Raw genomic sequence first — 19,054 nt, forward strand, 5'->3', positions numbered from 1 at the left:
AGGAAGTTATACCAGGAAGACCAAATCTCTGCTATTTTAGTGGTCCAGTGGGTCTGGTTTGCACATCACACTTGTCTACTCCCAGGGCAGCTCAGTGGTACTATAGACCAGACTAGCCATTGCTCACATACCGTTTTGCTTTGTTTTGGTTTGTTTTTTTTAATCTGATGATGTTCTAATGGCTCCCTCCATGGACACATGGTTCTCGAGCTCACTGACTTGCATACCAAAGCCAGAAAGATACTCCTCCTCAAAGCTGTTGTCTCCCTCCCATCATAAAGACACAGATACATGCAAAAGGCAATACATACTACCCCTTTGCAAGAATTCCATAATGGTCAGATTATATGAGTAATCACATATTTCAGATAGTAAAATAAGAAGAGAAAAATATTGGTAGGAAAATCAATAGTATAATCAGCATAAGGACCTTATATAAGGAGACATTAAGTGTACAAATACTTACTGAACGTCTACCAAGGGCTAAAGTCTCTTGCAGGTACTGGGGATATTCAACAGAGTCCCTAGTATCATGGAATATATATGTTTAAATGCCATTGAGAAACTTGGCTGACCCTTCACTGAGGGAAGTGATCAGAGCCTCTGTCACCAATCATGATCCTAAGACAGTACCTCAGATCCTCCTGACTGATAGTTTCTTCCTCTGTCCCCACCGTCAAATTTCTCTCGCATCTCTGGCACTTATAGTCTACATTTTCAAGAAAATTTTATTATGGTGCTCTGAAACAAATTTATAAAGTTTACAAGAGAAGTTTTAAAAAAGCAAGCTCAGCAGCATTAAAACTGATGATGCAGCTGACCTACTGGAGACAACGGCAGTGGGAGGGCCCTTATTGGTATAAATAAAAAGGAGTCTCTGGTACTGCAACTGCACAGCTTGGACTCAGAGCTGAAGTCTGAACTACACCTCCAGTCAGAATGAAGTCCACCTCAGCATCTCTGTTTCTCTTGTTGCTGGTTAGCAGTCACTTTCCTGTCCAAGGTAAGTATTTTCACTTATGTTTTCATTACCCTTTGAACAGAAATAGTCTTTAGCCATTTCAATTTTTTTTTTCAGTTAAAAATTAAGGGGAAGTCTGACTAAAGGGGAAAAAGTTGCTCCACGGCTTCTAAATTTCTCAAAGTAAGATGCTTGGGGATTTAACCCTTAGAAACTAGAAGTATTTATATCATTAAAATATCTATTCATAGAAGGAGATTCTAGAAGCCCAACATTCATGTGACTTATATTTGGTTTGTATATTCCTGACCTTTTTCAGATTCAGATCCTGCTGTAACTAATTCTTCATATGTATCTCTTCTTTGTTCTGCCTTTCAATGCTACCCTGTTTGATGAAACCTTTTGTAGGGTTTAAAGATTATTGACATTCTTAATGCAATGAACATTCTTAATGCAATTTCTTGCAGTGAACATTCTTAATGCAATTCCACGTGGTTAGATCTACTGTCAAGTGAACCATCATAAGTACACTAGTGGTATTTACATACATTCTGCAAAGAAGTAGACTTCCAGCTCTAAATAGGGTGGGCTTCTTTGTGTAAATCGATAAATATCTAGTTGAAGTATCTACGTTTTTATATGACTGAAGGAATAGATGCATGTGCAGAAAGAAACACTCTGCTCAGGTTTAGAGAACAAAATTTAGTTCTGAAAATGCAGAGGGTTTTTTCTCCCAACTTTTATTATTTTGCTTCACATGTTATTTTCACTCTTCATGAAGATCCTCATTTCTCTCCTCCTTCATGAAACTTTCTCATTGCTCTTGGCTGTTAGTAAGTCCTCTGTTTAGACCTTGGTTATAATGCAGTTTAGACCTTGGGTGTAATACAATCATCTGTGGTATTTTAGTTTTTTTTTTCTCTTGTTTCCTGCACTAAATTGTGAACACCTTGAGAATTGAGGCTTTTTATTTATAAATACATGTAAAACACAGTGGTAGGTACTCTTGATAAAGAAGATTCGATAATTTTTTTAATCCACATAGAGTTTATTAAATTCCAATAAAATGCTTGAGATGGGTACCAATGTTACCTATCAAGTATTCATAACTTACTGTTAAATAAAAACCGTCTTAAGTTTTTATGATAGGCTTTTGTTTTGTAATGATTTGCAACTGATAGAGGGCCAACATGTTGAACAAAAACAACAAAAAAAGTATCTTTTGTGGCATTTTCTCAGAGAAAAGGAGAGGGTGGATGGGGGTATGATAAGAGAAAGAACTCTGGGACAGCATGTTATTGATCCCAGGACACTATAACCAGGTCATGTCCTTGGTTTTTATGTGCTAGGAGTGAAGGTGATCAGTTGATTTTATGTTGCCTTGATTATAACTGAATTGTACTTTCCTACAGAAGTTGCTCTCAAATGTTATTATATGGACAATCACCTGAGTCCCAATATAATTACAATAAGTGTTTTGGTTTTTTTTTTTTCAAAAAACTAAATTTTTTGTAAGGTTTCTGTAGAAAACATTTGAAAATACTCAAGTCAAGGCAAACTGTAGTTTGCCAAGCCAAATATAAGTCACATGAATGTTGGGCTTCCAGAATCTCCTTCTACAAATAAATATTTTAATGATATAAAAACTTCTAGTTTCTAAGAGTTAAATCCTTAAGCATCTTACTTTGAGAAACTTAGAAGCCACGGAGCAACTTTTTCCCTGTTAGTCAGACTTCCCCCTAATTTTTAACTGAAAAGGCATATGAGTGAAAGTGCCAACTTGAATTATTTATTTATTTATCTATTTATTTATTAGTCCAGGTCTCACTCTGTCCCCCAGGCTAGACTGCAGTGGCACAATCACGGCTACAGCTTCCTCAACCTCCTGGGCTCAGAAGATCCTTCTTTCTCAGCTGGAACCATAGGCAAGCGCCATCACACCCAACCACTTTTTTCATTTATTATAGAGACAAGGTCTTGCAAAGTTGCCCAGGCTAGTCTCAGACCCCCAGACTCAGACATACCTCTTGCCTCTGTCTCCCAAAATACTGGGATTACAAGTATGAGCCACTGCATCCAGCCAAAATTTTTAAGTCTTCAAATGCACAGTATGAAAGATTAGCAATTAAGTTCTAGTTATAAACTATATACCAAAGAGATTAAAATAATTGAGTCTGTGTTTACAGGTGTCCTGGAGGCCTATAACACAAACCTGAAGTGTAGATGTATCCAAGAGACCTCATCCTATATCGCCCCACGCATCATTGAACGCCTTCAAGTCTTGCCCCGTGGGAATGGTTGTCCAAAAACAGAAATCATGTAAGAAAATATGATACCTTTTACCCTGTGAAAATTAGATCAAATTCTACCAGACAGTATTCTTACTAAGAATCTCAAGCAGATTTACTTGAGTGTTACCCAAAATTCTCAAGCTAATAATGGGAATTGTTAATATTTAAGTACTTACTTTGCCACAGTCCTGAGCTAAGTACTTTACATGGACTCATTCATTTTTTTCCTTTAATAACCCTATTAAGGTGCAGTCTATAGTTGTTCTTAAGAACATACACTGAGGCTTAGAGAGGTTGACTAACTGCCTGAGGCACACCAATTAGAAGGGGATTAGGAAGTTCACTAGCTAGTACTCCACCCACTTTTTCCCCATTCCAAAGCCTCTTCTTCACTACACCTTTAAGTGTTAGGCATAGAATCTTTCTCAGGACAGCCATGACTTTGCTTTCATTAGTAGCTCTTCTCATGGACTTCTTTAGACTTTTGGAATGTTTTTAAGCAGCTACTTTTTTTTTTTTTTTTTTTTTTTGAGTTGGAGTCTCACTCTGTCGCCCAGACTGGAGTACAGTGGCCGCTCCCGGCCACCGCAGTCTCGACCTGCTGGGCTCCGGCGATCCTTCCGCCTCAGCCTTCCAAGTAGCCGGAATTACAGGCATGCGCTGCCACGCCTGGCTGATTTATTTATTTTATTGTAGAGATGAGGTCTCGCTGCCCAGGCGGGTCTTGAACCCGCAGGCTCAGGCAATTCACTCACCTCAGCCTCCCAAAGGCGCGGGATTACAGGCTAAGCCACCGAGCCCGGCTTGGCAGCTACTTTTTGTATGTCCCATTTTGATACTAGTGCTTTGGGCCTCAGACCAGTTGTTCTCAATTTGTAAAAAAAAAAAAAAGAAATATGGGTTATCAAAAATGTATATAGAATTTTTTTCATTAAAAAGGCATTATGCTTTCAGCAATGTCTTTACCAATCAAAGTTCTAACTAAACCACGGTTACTGTCCTCAAACTCAGATGTGAAGTCTAGCCATAACCTACCTGGGAGCAATTCCTTTGGCTGTATAGAAAACTGGGACTCCTTTCTTTTGATTACATTTTCTCTGTCATGACTCCCTGTACCTTTTAACTAAGGGAAGTAATAAATGAACCTTAATTTTCTCTGCTTTTACTTGAATCATTTGGAAATGATAAAAAGTTTATTTCACATCATCTCATCAAATTCTGCATTTCTGAATTGTGTCCAGATATAGAAATGGAAACTGCGCCTTATTATGAGAAACTCATACCAGTCTGGGATGAAAATACTGTGAGTCCAGATGATCAGAAATCTGTTTTCCATCATAAATTCAGAAACCCATTTGGAAGGGTTTGTCCCATGCCCTCTGACCTAATATTCACTTACAAAGACAGAGTTTCAAAGTTAGATGGATGGGTCCTTGCTGTTTATCATTTTATAGCTAAGATAAATGACATACCAAAAAATGATGCTTTGTTTGAGGTCACATTAGTAGATAGTAGTCTCCCAGTTTTCTGTCACATAGGAGACCTCACTTTTCCACCACAGGTAAAGCACTCAATACTGTGTCTGGCACTTGGTAACTATTCATGGGAAGCAGTGGCTAAACGTTGGGGTTGTAGAGTCAGATAACCTTCCTATGAATCCTGCTCTATCATATACTTATTGTTCAATCTCAGAAAAGTTCTTTAAACTCTCTAAGCCTCAAGTGCCTCATAAGAAGGCAAGGAAAGAATAGTTCCTCTAGAACAAAATTTTTGTGAGATTAACTGAGATAATCTATGTTACCTGCTGAGCATAATACCTGGCCCATTGTAAGTACTTGATAAACATTAGCTATTAGTTATTGTTGCTGCTTTTGTTAAAGCTTAATTTCTTAAAGCAGGAAAAAAAAACCTTACTAACTGGTGGTTTGTTAAAATAAAGATGTCAGTCAGAGCAATCAGCTCTGCAATAGCCCCCCCATGTTAAATTTCATTGAAATAGTTTTCAAATAAAAGCTTCTCAAGAGAGTGTTTTCTATAGCCTGTTTTGCTCTCTCAAGCAAAAGAGGCAACAAGCACATTTTTAAAATATTGTGATATAAATGTAAAATTGAGCCAACTTTGGAGTCAGCTATTTGGTCCTTCTCCATCTCATGTAAAGGTTATCAACATAACACTAATCTCTGACATGTGAGACTCTCTCAACTTTGGATTCAGCTTTACCAGCTCACAACACAGCAGCCCACAAATTATTGTTTTCTTATTCCTCAGACACCATACTGCAAACCACCTATTCCAGATCCAAAATTGCCCAGCTCCAGTTGCACTTCATCTGGGAATAATTATTTTCATACCTGACTCTTTTCTTTATTAAATGTATAGGATCAACTAAAATGTAACACTGCTTTATTTTTGTTTTTGTTTATTTTTCCCCAGAATCTGGAAGAAAAATAAATCCATTGTATGTGTGACACCTCAAGCCAAATGGATACAAAAAATAATTAAAAATTTAAAGTAAGTCAGGTATATGAAGTGTTTCAAATTCCAATTTGTACTGAAGGGTTTCCCTTTTCTGGGCGGTCAAAACGGGGAATATTTGGATTTGTGAGAAGTTCCTAAGACAAGTGCCTGTTTTTTGCTATTATTCCTCATCAAATAGAATAGGGGGTGGCTCATTGTAGCAGCTTAGTAAAGTAAACTGGAAGCCAGTGTGCATACTATTCCTCATTCGAGATTTCCAGGAGAAAGCCAGTTTCTTATGAGTGCTTCTCTAAAGATGATGTTTTTATTTGTGTTTCTGTTTCACAGAAAAAATGTGTTTTCAACTCCACCGGTTCCAGTACTTAAGAGAAGAATTGCCTGATGCCAATATTCCCACTAAAAACACCTGGATCTGCCCCTTATTCCTGCTCTAGATTTTAGTTTTGTGCTTGGTTGAATCTCTCCCCCCCCCAAAAAAAAGAACTTTCCCATAACAAATGAGCATGAGACTATATGTAAAAATAACCTTACAGAAGCTGATGGGGCAAGCTCAAGCTTCTTCATATACATCACCCTATATACTCAGAGTTCACATCTTATTCATTGCGGAGGAAAATTTCTTTCAGAATTGTTCTTTAGTTATAAATCATATAGGATTCTTTTGATAATATACCTGTTGTTTAATGCTAAACTTTTTTTTAAGATTCAAATCCAAAAATGTGACTTGAATTAAGAAGAAAACTATGGAATGTATTTCAATCATTTTCTATCCTAAGGAAAGCAGGCTTCCATGAGAGACTCAAAAACTGCCTGGAAAGCCAATGGAACTTCAGTTTGTCAAGAGACAGAGGGCTCCACATAATAGATACATATCCTCTGTTTAAAAACTCACTATTGAGGAGAATGGGATCCTTCTGCTTTTAAAGAATTCCTTTGGGAGATTTATTGTCTCAATAACATTCAAAGATTCCTAGACTTCAATTTTCAAAATACTCAGGAAAAGCATTTAAAGGGTGATGTGCAGATGTAGTCCTTTATACATTTGCTTTGACGACTTTTTTTTTTTTCCTTTTTTTCTTACATCATTTGCACAGTTCTTTTTTTGAGCAAACATTTTACTTAATTATGAGCAATGCATCCTTAACAGAGCATTTACTCAAATTTAGACACTCTCTGGTTCTTCATAATGAAAGTAGGGTTTTATCAAGTTGATGTGTCATTGCATGTCATTTGTCTTTTACAGATGATCTAAAAGTATATGGCAACAAATAAGTGAAGTTATTCCTGATAGTAACACAGTAAGAAATACTTGGTTATAAGAGCATCTTTCTCCCAATACTACCACAGACTAATGGTGATTCCCTCCAGACTTCAAACTCTGGACTCAAACCTATTTTCACAGTCTCATTATAGTGACTCTTAAAGTCTCCAGCATTTCATTTGGCAAGTTTTTGCATTGAGTTTGACAAACAGAAGAAGAAGACACTTGAATTCTGGTCCCTGCCATTCCTGGTACCAGTCAGGCCATCCCATCCCTGCTCTGAGTTCTACTGCCTGTTTGTGCCTCCTCACCTTGCCCAGCTGCTCTGGGGGATCCACTCACAGCATGCCCAGGTTCTAAACTTATCTGACTTGCTCTTTCACTTTTCTCTGTTTATTTCTATTAAATAAATTTCTTGGGATAAAGTAAAAAGTACCTAAATATGCTATATTTTCTGTTGACTACAACCCAACATTTATTTATTACAAATACACACATAAGAGGAAGGGAAGATGGTAGCAGAGTCAGTCAGACTATGCTGTCCCTGTGTGAGTGAGTGCATGTATGGACAATTTTGTGTACGTGTCTGTAAGTGGGCCTGTGAGTGGCTGACTGAGTGGGGACTCAGGATCAAGTGGCAAGAGCCCTCCTTGTGAAGCTTCTTGAGCTGCAGCTGCTTTGCTTGGCCCCTAGCACTTCCCAAGCACAGAAGCTGAGTGCCATTTTTTAAAATCTGCAAAGCCCTTCCAGGGAAGAAGCTGCAGGGAGTGACTGCAGGCTCCAGGTTATGCCTCACCACTGCAGTGCCTGGCCAGACACTGGAAGCAAGTGTAGTGGAGGGAATAAAGTGAGGGAGCCAGAGGCAGACTCCCACTGGAAAAGATGAAACAGGCACCCTGCCACCAACTTGAAAACTAGGCAGGGAAGTGCTCCAGCTTGCTCACCACAGAGTGACAGACTGATCTCTGTGACTTGCAGGTTAACTACTCAGGGGCTGATCATGACTCAGAGGGAATATTCTGAAAACACAAACTTTGGAGGAATAGGATGAGTGCTGAGTCTCAGGTTCTCCACCTCCTACCTGGATTCAATCTGGATGTCAGTTGCGATAGGAGGACTCTACTCCAGGATAAGCCTGGCTGGGGCACCCCCTGCCGGTACCTGGGGAGGAGACAATCCTGCATCTCCAAACCAGAGGGGATCTCCCTGACCATAGAAGAGTAGGAGGGGAGGACTGAAGCCCACCTCCATCACCCCTCCTCTTTCTGTGAGCTGGGCATTGGGGGAGATTGTGAATGAGGCTGCAACTCCACAGGAAATAGCAGAAGGGCTTATCTGTGAGAATTACAGCCCAGAATTAATTTTTTTTTAATTTTTTGTTATTTTTTCTTTGTGCATGAATGTGTATGTGAGGGTTTGATTTGCATTCCCTCTCCTTTTCTCCTTTTTTTTTTTTTTTTGGTCTTTCTTCTTTCATTTTTTGTTTTCTGTTTATGTGTATACATGATTGAGTGTTCACCTTTCAATTTCTTTGTTGTTGTTGTTGTTGTTGCTGTTGTTCTGTTGTTCTCTTTTTTTAGTTTAATGTGTGTGTGAATGTATGTGTGGGGGTTTGATTTGCATTCCCTCCTTTTTGTTTTTGTTTTGTCTTGGGTGTGTGTGTGTGTGTGTGTGTGTGTGTGTGTGTGTGCGCATGTGTATATCTTTGGTTTTCTTGTTTATTTGGGGAGTGGTTTACTTGTTTTGTTTTGTTTCCTGTATGTGTGTGTGTGTTATTATTTTTTTTGCTTGGGTTTCTGCTTTTGCATTGCTGTGCTATTGTTTTGTTTTTATTTTTTGTCCTTCCTACTTCATTCTAATTTTCTCTGTTCTTCTCATTGCTGTTACTCTATTTTGGACTCGGGGAGTACACATACATACCCACTGCATCATCATATAGAGTGGTGGTAGAGAGTGGGTCTCAGGGAAACCGTACCCAGTCAGTGAATATGCACATAGTTTTGTGCACATAGAATTGTGATATGCACATAGTTTCTGACTCCTAACTCCCCATCCTCCAATTTATTCAACTCTCAAAACTACAAGAGACAGTAAAGCTTCCCACCACTAACCTTGTTCAAAATAGAACAAATTCAGAGCCCTAATCAGGGAAGAATAGAGCGCTGAGCAAGCATCAGAAGTCAAAGCCCCGCCCTCCCCCACTGCCACTGAATAATAGAACTGAAGAGAAAAGAAAGATCTGTCACAAATGAGGAAAAATTGACAGAGTAGCACAGATAATACCCAGTGTACCAAAGAGACAACACCTGAAAAATCAGACCTCAGAGTCTAAACAGTGGAAGTCACCAATAACCGGTCCCAGAATACAACAGGGATTAGAGAATGGAGGGAAAGAATGAATAAGCCTCAAGAAAGACAAGATGCAACACTGAAAGAACTTGTAACAGAGATTTTGGCTTCATTCAGAAAATAAAAAACAAAAAGACAAGCATGGAAAGAAGAACTAATCAAGAAGAAGAGTCTCAGAGCCTGAAGACCGAAACATGAAATTAACCCAATCTGTAAAAAAATATAGAAAGAAAACTCAGAAAGAACAAAGCCTCCAAGAGATGTGTGATTGTCCCAAGAAACTGAACAAATGCCTGCTTGCTAACCCAGAAGAGGAAAGGGAAACAGAAAACACCTTGGAGCAAGTATTCTAGGAAGTTATCTGAGAATAATTTCTCCATCTCAAAAGTGATGTGACCATCCACATAAGAGATACAGAGAACCCTGGCAAGACATCAAATGAGAAGACCAACCCCCTAGACACAGTGTAATTCACCTACACAAAGTATGTACAAAAGAAAAGATCTTAAAGGCAGCAAGAGAGAAAGTTCAGACTACCTACCAGGGAACACTGAAAAGAGTAGCAGCAGACCTAAAAGCAGAAACATTACAGGCTAGAAGGGACTGGAATCCAATTTTAAAAGTCCTCAAAGATAAACACTGTCAACCAAGAGTTTTCTACCCAACCAAGCTCAGTTTCAACAGTGATGGAGAATTAAAATCCTTCCTAGACATCCAGTCTAAGAGAATAAGCAACTTCCAGACCAGCTCTATGGGAAACACTTTAAAATGTATTAAACCTAGAAGAAAGAACAAAAAGAATGACCACACACTTCCCAAAAGAATAGAAGAACACTGAATCAGCAAAGAATACGTCATGACTACAAACTTGAAAACACACACACACATCAGCCAAAAAGTTAAAAGAAAACAAATAAAGGAAAAACTTTTTAAGAACCTCATGGTGGGGATAAACACTTACATTTAAATAATCAGCCTGAATGGTTAAATAGGTTAAATGTACCACTGAAAAGACATAGAATGGCAGACTGGATAATAAACACAACCCAAACATTTGCTGCATTCAAGAAACTCATCTCACCATAAGGGACACACACAGACTCAAAGTTAGAGAGGATGGAAAACAAATTTCAAGGAGAACAAATCACAAAAAAATGCAGGAGTCATGATTTTAATATCAGACAAAACAACATTTAAGCTATAAACATTTTTAATTATACAGAACACTAAATAATGACAGCAGATTCAATCCATCAACAAGAAATATCCATCCTAAATATATATGCACCCAACAGAGGAGCACCAGCATTTATAAAGCAACTACTAAGTCAACTAAAAAAGATATTGACAATAACACTATCATAACTGGAAACTTAAATACTCTACTAACACTAGATGGATCATCAAGACAAAATCATCAGAGATCTGGAACCTCAACATGCTGCTTGACTAAAAGGACTTAAAAGATACCTATAGAATACTCAACCTAACAACCACAGAATATATATTCCACTCATCACCACATGGAATATACTCCATGATCAATCACATTATTGGCCATTATTTAAGCATAAATAAATTTCATAAGATTGAAATAATGCCATGTACTTTCTCAGACCACAATGGAATAAAAATAAATATCAACACCAACAAAATTCTCCCCAAACCTACAAACACATGGACACTAAACAGCATGATGCTGAACTACTCCTGGGTCAACAGAGAAATCAAAATAGAAATTAAAAGATTCCTGGAAACAAATGGAAAAGAAGAAACATCTTGCCAAAACCTCTAGGATGCCATGAAAACAGTTCTTAAGGGAGGAATCTGTATCTCTAAGAACACACATCAAGAAAATGGAAAGATCACAAGTTAACAGCCTGACAAATCATCTAGGGAGCTGGGAAGGCAAGGCCACCAAAACCCTGACTTCAGCAGAAAAATAAACATCACCCCCCCAAAAAGAATCCCAAATATGGGACATAGAAGACAAAAATATCATAGGAAAAAAATCAACAAAACAAAAAGCTGGTTCTTTGAAAAGCTAAACAAGATTGATGGACTGCTAGTCAGAATGACCAAGAAAAAGTCCAAATAAACACAATCAGAAACACAAAGGATAAATCACAACTGACCCTAAAGAAACACAAAAGATAATAAGAGATTACTATGCACACCTGTATGGAAGCAAACTCAATACCTAAATGAAATGGACTTTCTGACATCACTCAACCTCCCAAGGTTGAAACAAGAAGACATTGAGACACTAAATAAACCAATAACAACCCAGGAAATTGACTCTATCATAAGAAAACTACCTACCAAAAAAAATTCCTGGACCGGATGGCTTTGCAGCAAAATTCTACAAAACACACAAGGAGAACTGACACAAATCCCATTGAAAGTATTCCAGGCAATTGAGATAGATAGGACTCTCCTCAAATCTATTTATGAACCTAACATCACACTGATACTCAAACTGGGTAAAGATCCAACAAAAAGAGAACTACAGACCAATAACCCTGATAAACATAGATGCAAAAATTCTCAACAAGATTCTAGCAAATCAGACCCAACAACACATCTCAAAAATCATCCACCATGACCAAGTAGGCTTCATCACTGGGATGCAAGGCTGATTCAACATCTGCAAGACCATAAATATAATTAATCAACACAGATGTAATAACAAGAACCACATGATTATATCATTAGATGCACAAAAAAAATTTGATAAAATCCAACATTCTTCTTAACGTTTCATAGAAGGAACATACATCAAAATAGTAAGTGCCATCTACGATAATCCCACAGCCAGCATATTGCTAAATGGACAAAAACTGGAAGCATTTCCCCTGAAAATCAGAATAAGACACTCTCACGCCTCCTGTTCAACATTGTGTTAGACCAATTAGACAAGACAAGGAAATCAGGGGTATCCAAATAGAAAAAGAGGAAGTCAAGTTATCCTTCTTTGCTGATGATATAATCCTATACCTCAAAAATCCAAGAGTATCTGTCAAAAACCTCCTTGCACTGATAAAATACTTTGGCAAAGTCTCGGGGTGCAAAATAAATGTACAAAAGAGCCGCATTCTTATACACCAACAAACAGTCAGAGAACCAAATAAAAAGCACAATCTCATTCACAATAGCCATACAAAAAAAGAGATACCTTGGCATCTTCCTAGACCTATACAATGAAAGACCTATACAATGAAAACCACAAAACACTGCTCAAAGAAATCAAAGAAGACACAAACATGGAAAAATAGTTCATGCTCATGGATTGGAAGAATCTACATTGTTAAGATATACATCTTACCCCAGGTAATCTACAGATTTTTTAAAATACCCATTAAATTATCAACATCATTCTTCTCAGACCTGGAAACAATACAAAAATTCATATGGAAACAAACAACCATGAATAGCCAAAACAATCCACTTCAAAAGAAATAAAGTGGGAGGTATCACACTTCCAAACTTTAAGCTTTATTATAAGGTTATAATAATCAAAACAGCCTGGTATTAGTACAAGAATAGGCATATAGACCTGTGGAACAGGATAGAGATTCCAGAATCAAAACCTCAATTTCTCAATCAACTCATCATCAACAAAGCCTCCACCAACAACCGCTGGGGAGAAGGAGAACCTATTAAGTAAATGGTGCTGGGAAAACTGACTTAACAGGATCCTTACCTATCACCATACACAAAAATCAACTCTGAATGCATCAAAGACCTAAACGTAAAACCTCAAACATTATGAATCTTAGAAAACACAGGAGACACCCCTATGAAAATCAGAGTAGGCAACCAATTCATGATCAAAACCCTAGATGTCCATGCCACAAGAAATAAAATAGACAAGTGGGACCTCATCAAACTGAAAATCTTCTACCAAGAAAAAGAAACCATCAAGAGAATGGGGAGACAACCCACAGAATGGGAAAAAAATATTTGCCAGCTGTATATCTGACAAAGGCCTAACATTCAGGATCTACAAGGAACTCAAACACACCAAAAGGAAAAAAACAAACAGCCCCATTAAAAAGTGGGCAAAAGACATGAATCGTTACTTCTCAAAAGAAGATATACGGACAGCCAACAGACACATGAAAAAGTGCTCCGCCTCACTCATCATCAGAGAAATGCAAATCAAAACCACATTGAGATACCACCTAACAATCCCAGTAAGAATGGCCATCATTAATAAAACAAACAGCAACAGATGCTGGTGAGAATGTGGAGAAAAGGGAACGCTTCTACATTGCTGGTGGAAACGTACACTAGTTCAACCTCTATGGAAAACAGTGTGGCAATTTCTAAAAGAACTAAAAATTGACCTTCCTTGTAACCCAGCAACCCCACTACTGACAATATACCTGGAGGAACACAAATCGTTCTACCAAAAAGATACCTGCATCCTCATGTTTATTGCAGCACTATTCTCAATAGCAAAAACATGAAACCAACCATGCTTCCCATCAAAAGTGGACTGGATTTTTAAAATGTGGTATATATACACAACAGAATATTACACAGCCATAAAGAAGGACAAATATTCACTGCAACTTTAATGGATTTAGAGTCTATCATACTCAGTGATCTATCACAGAAACAAAGAACTGAATACCACATATTCTCACTCCTAAGCAGACCCTGAACATTTACCATGATACTATAAGAAAGGGATTGGCAGTAGCAGCACACTGCCAGAGGAGGGAGATGGGGCACATAACATCAGTAAGTGTACCTGATCTCAAACCAGGCAAAGCGGAGACCAAAGTGAGGCCCAAACTTTACCCGTATGATGACCACTTGTATACCTAATCCTGATTTGTACCCTACATCTTTAAAATAAATAAATAAAAGAAAAAAAAAAACAAATACATACACACAGGACTTATAAAATGTCATCAAAATTCTTCATTAGGCAGAAAGTAGTGGTTCATGCCTGTAATCCCAACACTATTAATTTTTTAAGTAATAAATAAATAATCCCACATCATAGTGTTTTTCAGACTTCAATGTTTAGAGGTCATTTCATTCTTTAATTTGATCATGCTCTTCTTGAAGAATGTAATTGGACAAATATTCAGGAGGCTCAATAAGAAATACTACTATTTCACATGAGATAGCTACTATTATCACCCCCATTCAGAACACAGAGTGGTTAAGTAACTTGCTCAAGGCCTTATGCTAATTTAAATCCAGGTATTATAACACCAGAACCCATGCTTCTAACCACTACACTATGCTGACTCTACAGGAGGTAAACATCATCAGCAGAAACTGAGACAAATTGACATTAACTTACCTCAAATCACGTAACTAGTAAGAAACAAATCAGAATTCACACCCAGAGTCATCTGCCTCCTAAGTAAATGTTTTTAGTCATTTCACAGACTGCCTCAAGTTTTCTTTTCCCTCAAAGCATGTCTTACTTCAGCCCCTTTGCCCACCCTCCTTCTCAAGGCTAATCATAGCCAGGGGAAGGATGGAAGTTCCAGGAGGTTCAGACCTCCCCTGGGTTGAGACATCCATTGCCTGTAGTTCAATCCCAGGGGAATCTGGGTAGCCAACAGGGTGACATGAAGATAGTGGGAAAATGTGGAAAAAGAAACAAAAGCCGGGCTAGTGAGAGCTTCCAAACCTGCTTTTCTTACCAACAAAGCACCCATTCCTCAAAAGTCACAGTAGATTTGAGGGCATTCTGCATAATTTGAAACAGGGAGCTTAATTCAGTTAGATGCAGGACCACTTGTTGAGTCAGTTAATGGAATGTCTGGGGAGAGGCAAGTTTTTGCAAATCTGAGTGCAGTTGGGTCAGGAAAGGAAGAATTGTGAAACAGTAAGACAGAATTTAGGTAATTTATGAGTACATGCATACAAACATATACAAATTTATTAAAACTCAAGTAAAATAGAGCTGAAGGGAAAATGCAAGATAATGCTGACCAAAACAGGAAGTTCAACTCTGGGAAACTGAAGGAAGGTTACAGGCCAGGCAGCATGAGTGTCTCTTAGCAGCAGAAGGCAGAGAGTGTAACTAGGTGGGTGGAACCTCAGTAGAATTGCTCACCACCCAACAGCAGAGGCCCTGGAGGAAAAGACCCTGCTTCTCTAGTGGAAGGGCTCAGCCCTGGCCTCACCTTGAAGTGGCTTGTTCAACTGTGTAAATCCTGTTATACTGCTTCCATCTTTCATCACCTTCCTTTCAGCAAGTCTTTTCATCCATGAGGTATGCCAACTCACAGCTCCCAGTGCTACACAATATTGATTCATAGTCCAGGGTTTCCTTGCTCTGAGGTACAGTGTGGTGATAACTTTGAAGAAAATTAACTTGCTAGTGGAGCTGAGAAAAAGGAGAAGCCCATAAAGTCAGAAGAGTGATATTTAGTAGAGAAATCATGCTGGTTTTGACCTTCAAGAACAGAGTTTCTCCATGTCTGATCTCTGTGACAAGCACCATCAGCATCACCTGGACACTTGTTAAAATGCATATTCTCAAGCCCCCCCCCAGACTTATTGAATCTTTAAAAACTCAGAGGTGGGACTCAGCAATCTGTGCTTAACAAACTGGTATCATAAACCATATACTGTCAGCCCTCTGTATCAGTGAGTTCTGCAACCTCAGATTCAGCCAATGTGGATCAAAAATATGTAAAGAAAAATACAAAATAACAACACAACAACTAAAATACAGGCTTAAGAACAATACAGTATCACAACTACATACATGGCATTTGCATTGCATTAGGTATTATAAATAATCTAGAGATGATCTAAAGGAAGCATACAGGAGGATGTGCGTAGGCTATATGCAAATACTACAGTATTTTACAGAAATGACTTGAACATTTGCAGATTTTTGTATCTGACAGGGAGGGGATGGTTGGAACAAATCCCCCTGATGACAACAAGGGCTATACTTGGTCTTTGTCCCAGGTTCCTAGCACAGAGCTCCTAAAGCCCTTAGAATTTCCTCAGTGTCTTCTGTTATTCATAATAAGCCCTTTTCAACCATATCTGAGTTTATGCTAATGATATGAACACTGGGCAGACCCTTAGATAGCTTTAGGATGGGGCTTGTAGACAGAAGAACCAACCATATGATTAGAGGGTTGGAACTACCACCTCTAGAGAGAGAAGAAGAATTGGAGATTGAGTTAATCACCAAATTTCCCCCACCAAATCTTTAAGTATACCTAAATCTCCTCCCATTCTTACCAATTCCCTTTTACTATATTAGAGTTAGTACCTCCCCCTCATTCTACCAAAGCCAATCCTTCACCTGTGTTTTAAATCACATCTTTTGTCACCATCTCAGGAGCCCCAAACTGTCAACTATCCTCTCTGTTCCCTACGTGATCAATCACTTCCTCTTAATTAGTTCCATTCCCATACCACTTAAACATATTCCAGTCTTTTCCAGCTCAGAAACAAAAGTAAATAGGAAAATAAACCTCTTTCTAGTCCTTTTTGGTTATTGTTTCACTTTGTCTTCCAATGTCTCTCTCTTCAGTATTCTTCAGATCAAGCTTTCACCCCATCACTTCCCCAAAACAGCTGTCAATAGGTCATCAATGATAACTTTAGCATCATTGAAGGGTGCAGGGAATAGTCAGAAGGGCGTCTCCCGGGATGGCACTAAACACTATATAGAACCAAACAAAGGCAACAAAGGCCCTAAGCTCTGGCTTCCCCCACACAGTTTCATGCACACAGGAAGTTTAAACCTGTGCTCAAACAATTTCTCCCTATAGGAATGCTACCTCATAGCCCCCTCCAATAAGACCCAAACACGGCACTGGCCAGCCCCTGCCAGGCCCAAGCACAGCACTGGCCAGTCCCTCCCAAACCCATAAATACGCCTTCTCTAGCAGGCTCTCTCTCTCTTCCTCCCCTACACCGCAGTTACAGACCCTTTTCCTGTAGTCGCTGCTGCTTTAATAAATCTCTTGGTCTTTAACGGGTGAGGAGTCATTACTGGCGCCTAACTTCTTTCATTGGTGCCGAGACTCGGATCAGGTTCCTCTCACCCTAAGGTAGGACCCCATTCCGGCACCAGTGGGACTCACCCCTTAAGGCCTTTGCCCACTTTCTTGAACGCCAGTGCTTCATCCATCACCGGCCCTCAGATAGGTAAGTGCCCCTCACAAAAAAAAAAAATCTAAAACCTCACCCAGGATAACCAGAAGAGACTGACTGTTGATCATCCAGCGGCTCTTTCGGCCCCAGGTGAGGGGAGGACCACACCCTGTCTAGGCCTTCAAAGCCACAGCAGACCCCTACTGGTTTTCCCCTCTCCCGCCTAGGTCTCTAAGGCCACAGCAAACCCCGACCTTATACGGGACCTCTATAACTTCTACGAGCATTCAAAAAAGTGGGCAGAGATTCCCCTCCTTCCCATCCCGCTTTGACCCATCAAACTCTTGGCCTTAATGGGTGTTAGGTCTCACTGTGAATTGGGTCTCTCTCGCCCTTGTGCAGGTCTCTCTCTCGCCCCTGGGAGGGATCCCGATTTGGCACCTGTGGCCACTCCAGCCCTCCCGGACTTTCCCCACCCATTTGAATGCCCAAGCCGCATCCACACCAGCACTCAATGGATAGGCAAGTCCCCCTCCCCCAAATAAGGAAGTGAAAAACTTGCCAGGGAACTCCAGAGGGAACAGATTTCAGGAGTCAGCCCCTCCAGCCTCTTGGTGAGGGGAAACACACTCCACCTCAGTCTTACGGCCACAGCAGAGCCCGAAGGCTCCCTCCTTTGTTCCATCTCTCATGGACTCCAGGGTTCCCATGTCTGTCAGGCAACAGCGGACCTCCAAGGCTCCCACGGCTGCTAGCCTACAGTGGACTCTGTAGGGTTCCCACTCCTAAGGGCTCCCACGTCTGTTGACCCACAGCGGACCCTGCGGGACTTCCATTTCTGTTCCACCGGCAGGAATTGCGAATACACTCCCACCCGCCACTCGGTCAAGTGCTCTCTGTCTATTTTGAAAAATCCTAGCGCTAGGTGCCTTGACCCCTCGGTTCTCCAGGAGAAGCCTGGTTGTACCAAACCTCTGTGATGACAGACTTTGCCACAGCCACACTTCTCGGACAGCCGACTCTTTGGGGGACACCCCGTTTAGTCCACCTGTCCTACCATGGGAGGCTTGTCATCCCTGCCGGCCGATTCCCCTCTTAAATGCCTCTCAGACAATCTCACTACACTTTCTCTCTTCCCTGATATCAAACCCAAATGCCTAATTCACCTCTGCACACAGGACTGGCCAACATATATCTTAGACAACCAAAATCAGTGGCCCCCTCAGGGATCCCTCAATCCCAATATCATACGGGACTTACATAATTTCTGTGAGCGTTCAAAATGGTGGGTAGAGATTCCCTATGTCCAGTCCTTTTCTCTCCTCCGTGAACATCCGCGCCTGTGTCTCAATTGTAACCCCTCTAACCTCCACCCTCAACTCATGCTAGCATCTACTGCTTCTCCTACAACTTCTCTTCCCCCCGTTGTTCCACGCACGTGTGAGCTTCCTCCTCTAACTTCCCCTTCCCCCACTGCAGACCCTGCAAGTTCCATTTCTGCTCCCTCCTCCTCCATCTCAGATTTCGAGCCTGCAGATGAGTCCCCACCTTACAGGCAACCTAAGACTTCCCCGACCCCACTTTCCTCTCCAGCCCCACCCACTTCTGCTCCAGCAG

The 19,054-nt window shown here is 40.0% G+C and overlaps 1 protein-coding gene across 1 annotated transcript; it reads left to right on the forward strand.

The window, feature by feature from the left end:
• The first annotated feature begins 939 nt into the window (after window positions 1-939).
• CXCL13 (C-X-C motif chemokine ligand 13) lies at window positions 940-6,112 on the forward strand. The gene is made up of 4 exons (XM_008068053.1): window positions 940-1,003; window positions 3,148-3,280; window positions 5,686-5,763; window positions 6,058-6,112. The coding sequence occupies exons 1-4, from the start codon at window positions 940-942 to the stop codon at window positions 6,110-6,112; spliced, it is 330 nt and encodes a 109-aa protein (XP_008066244.1).
• The last annotated feature ends 12,942 nt before the right edge of the window (window positions 6,113-19,054 follow it).

This window comes from Carlito syrichta, unplaced genomic scaffold (assembly GCF_000164805.1).
Source record: "Carlito syrichta isolate Samal-C Ts95f unplaced genomic scaffold, Tarsius_syrichta-2.0.1 Scaffold309855, whole genome shotgun sequence".
NCBI lineage: Eukaryota > Metazoa > Chordata > Mammalia > Primates > Tarsiidae > Carlito > Carlito syrichta.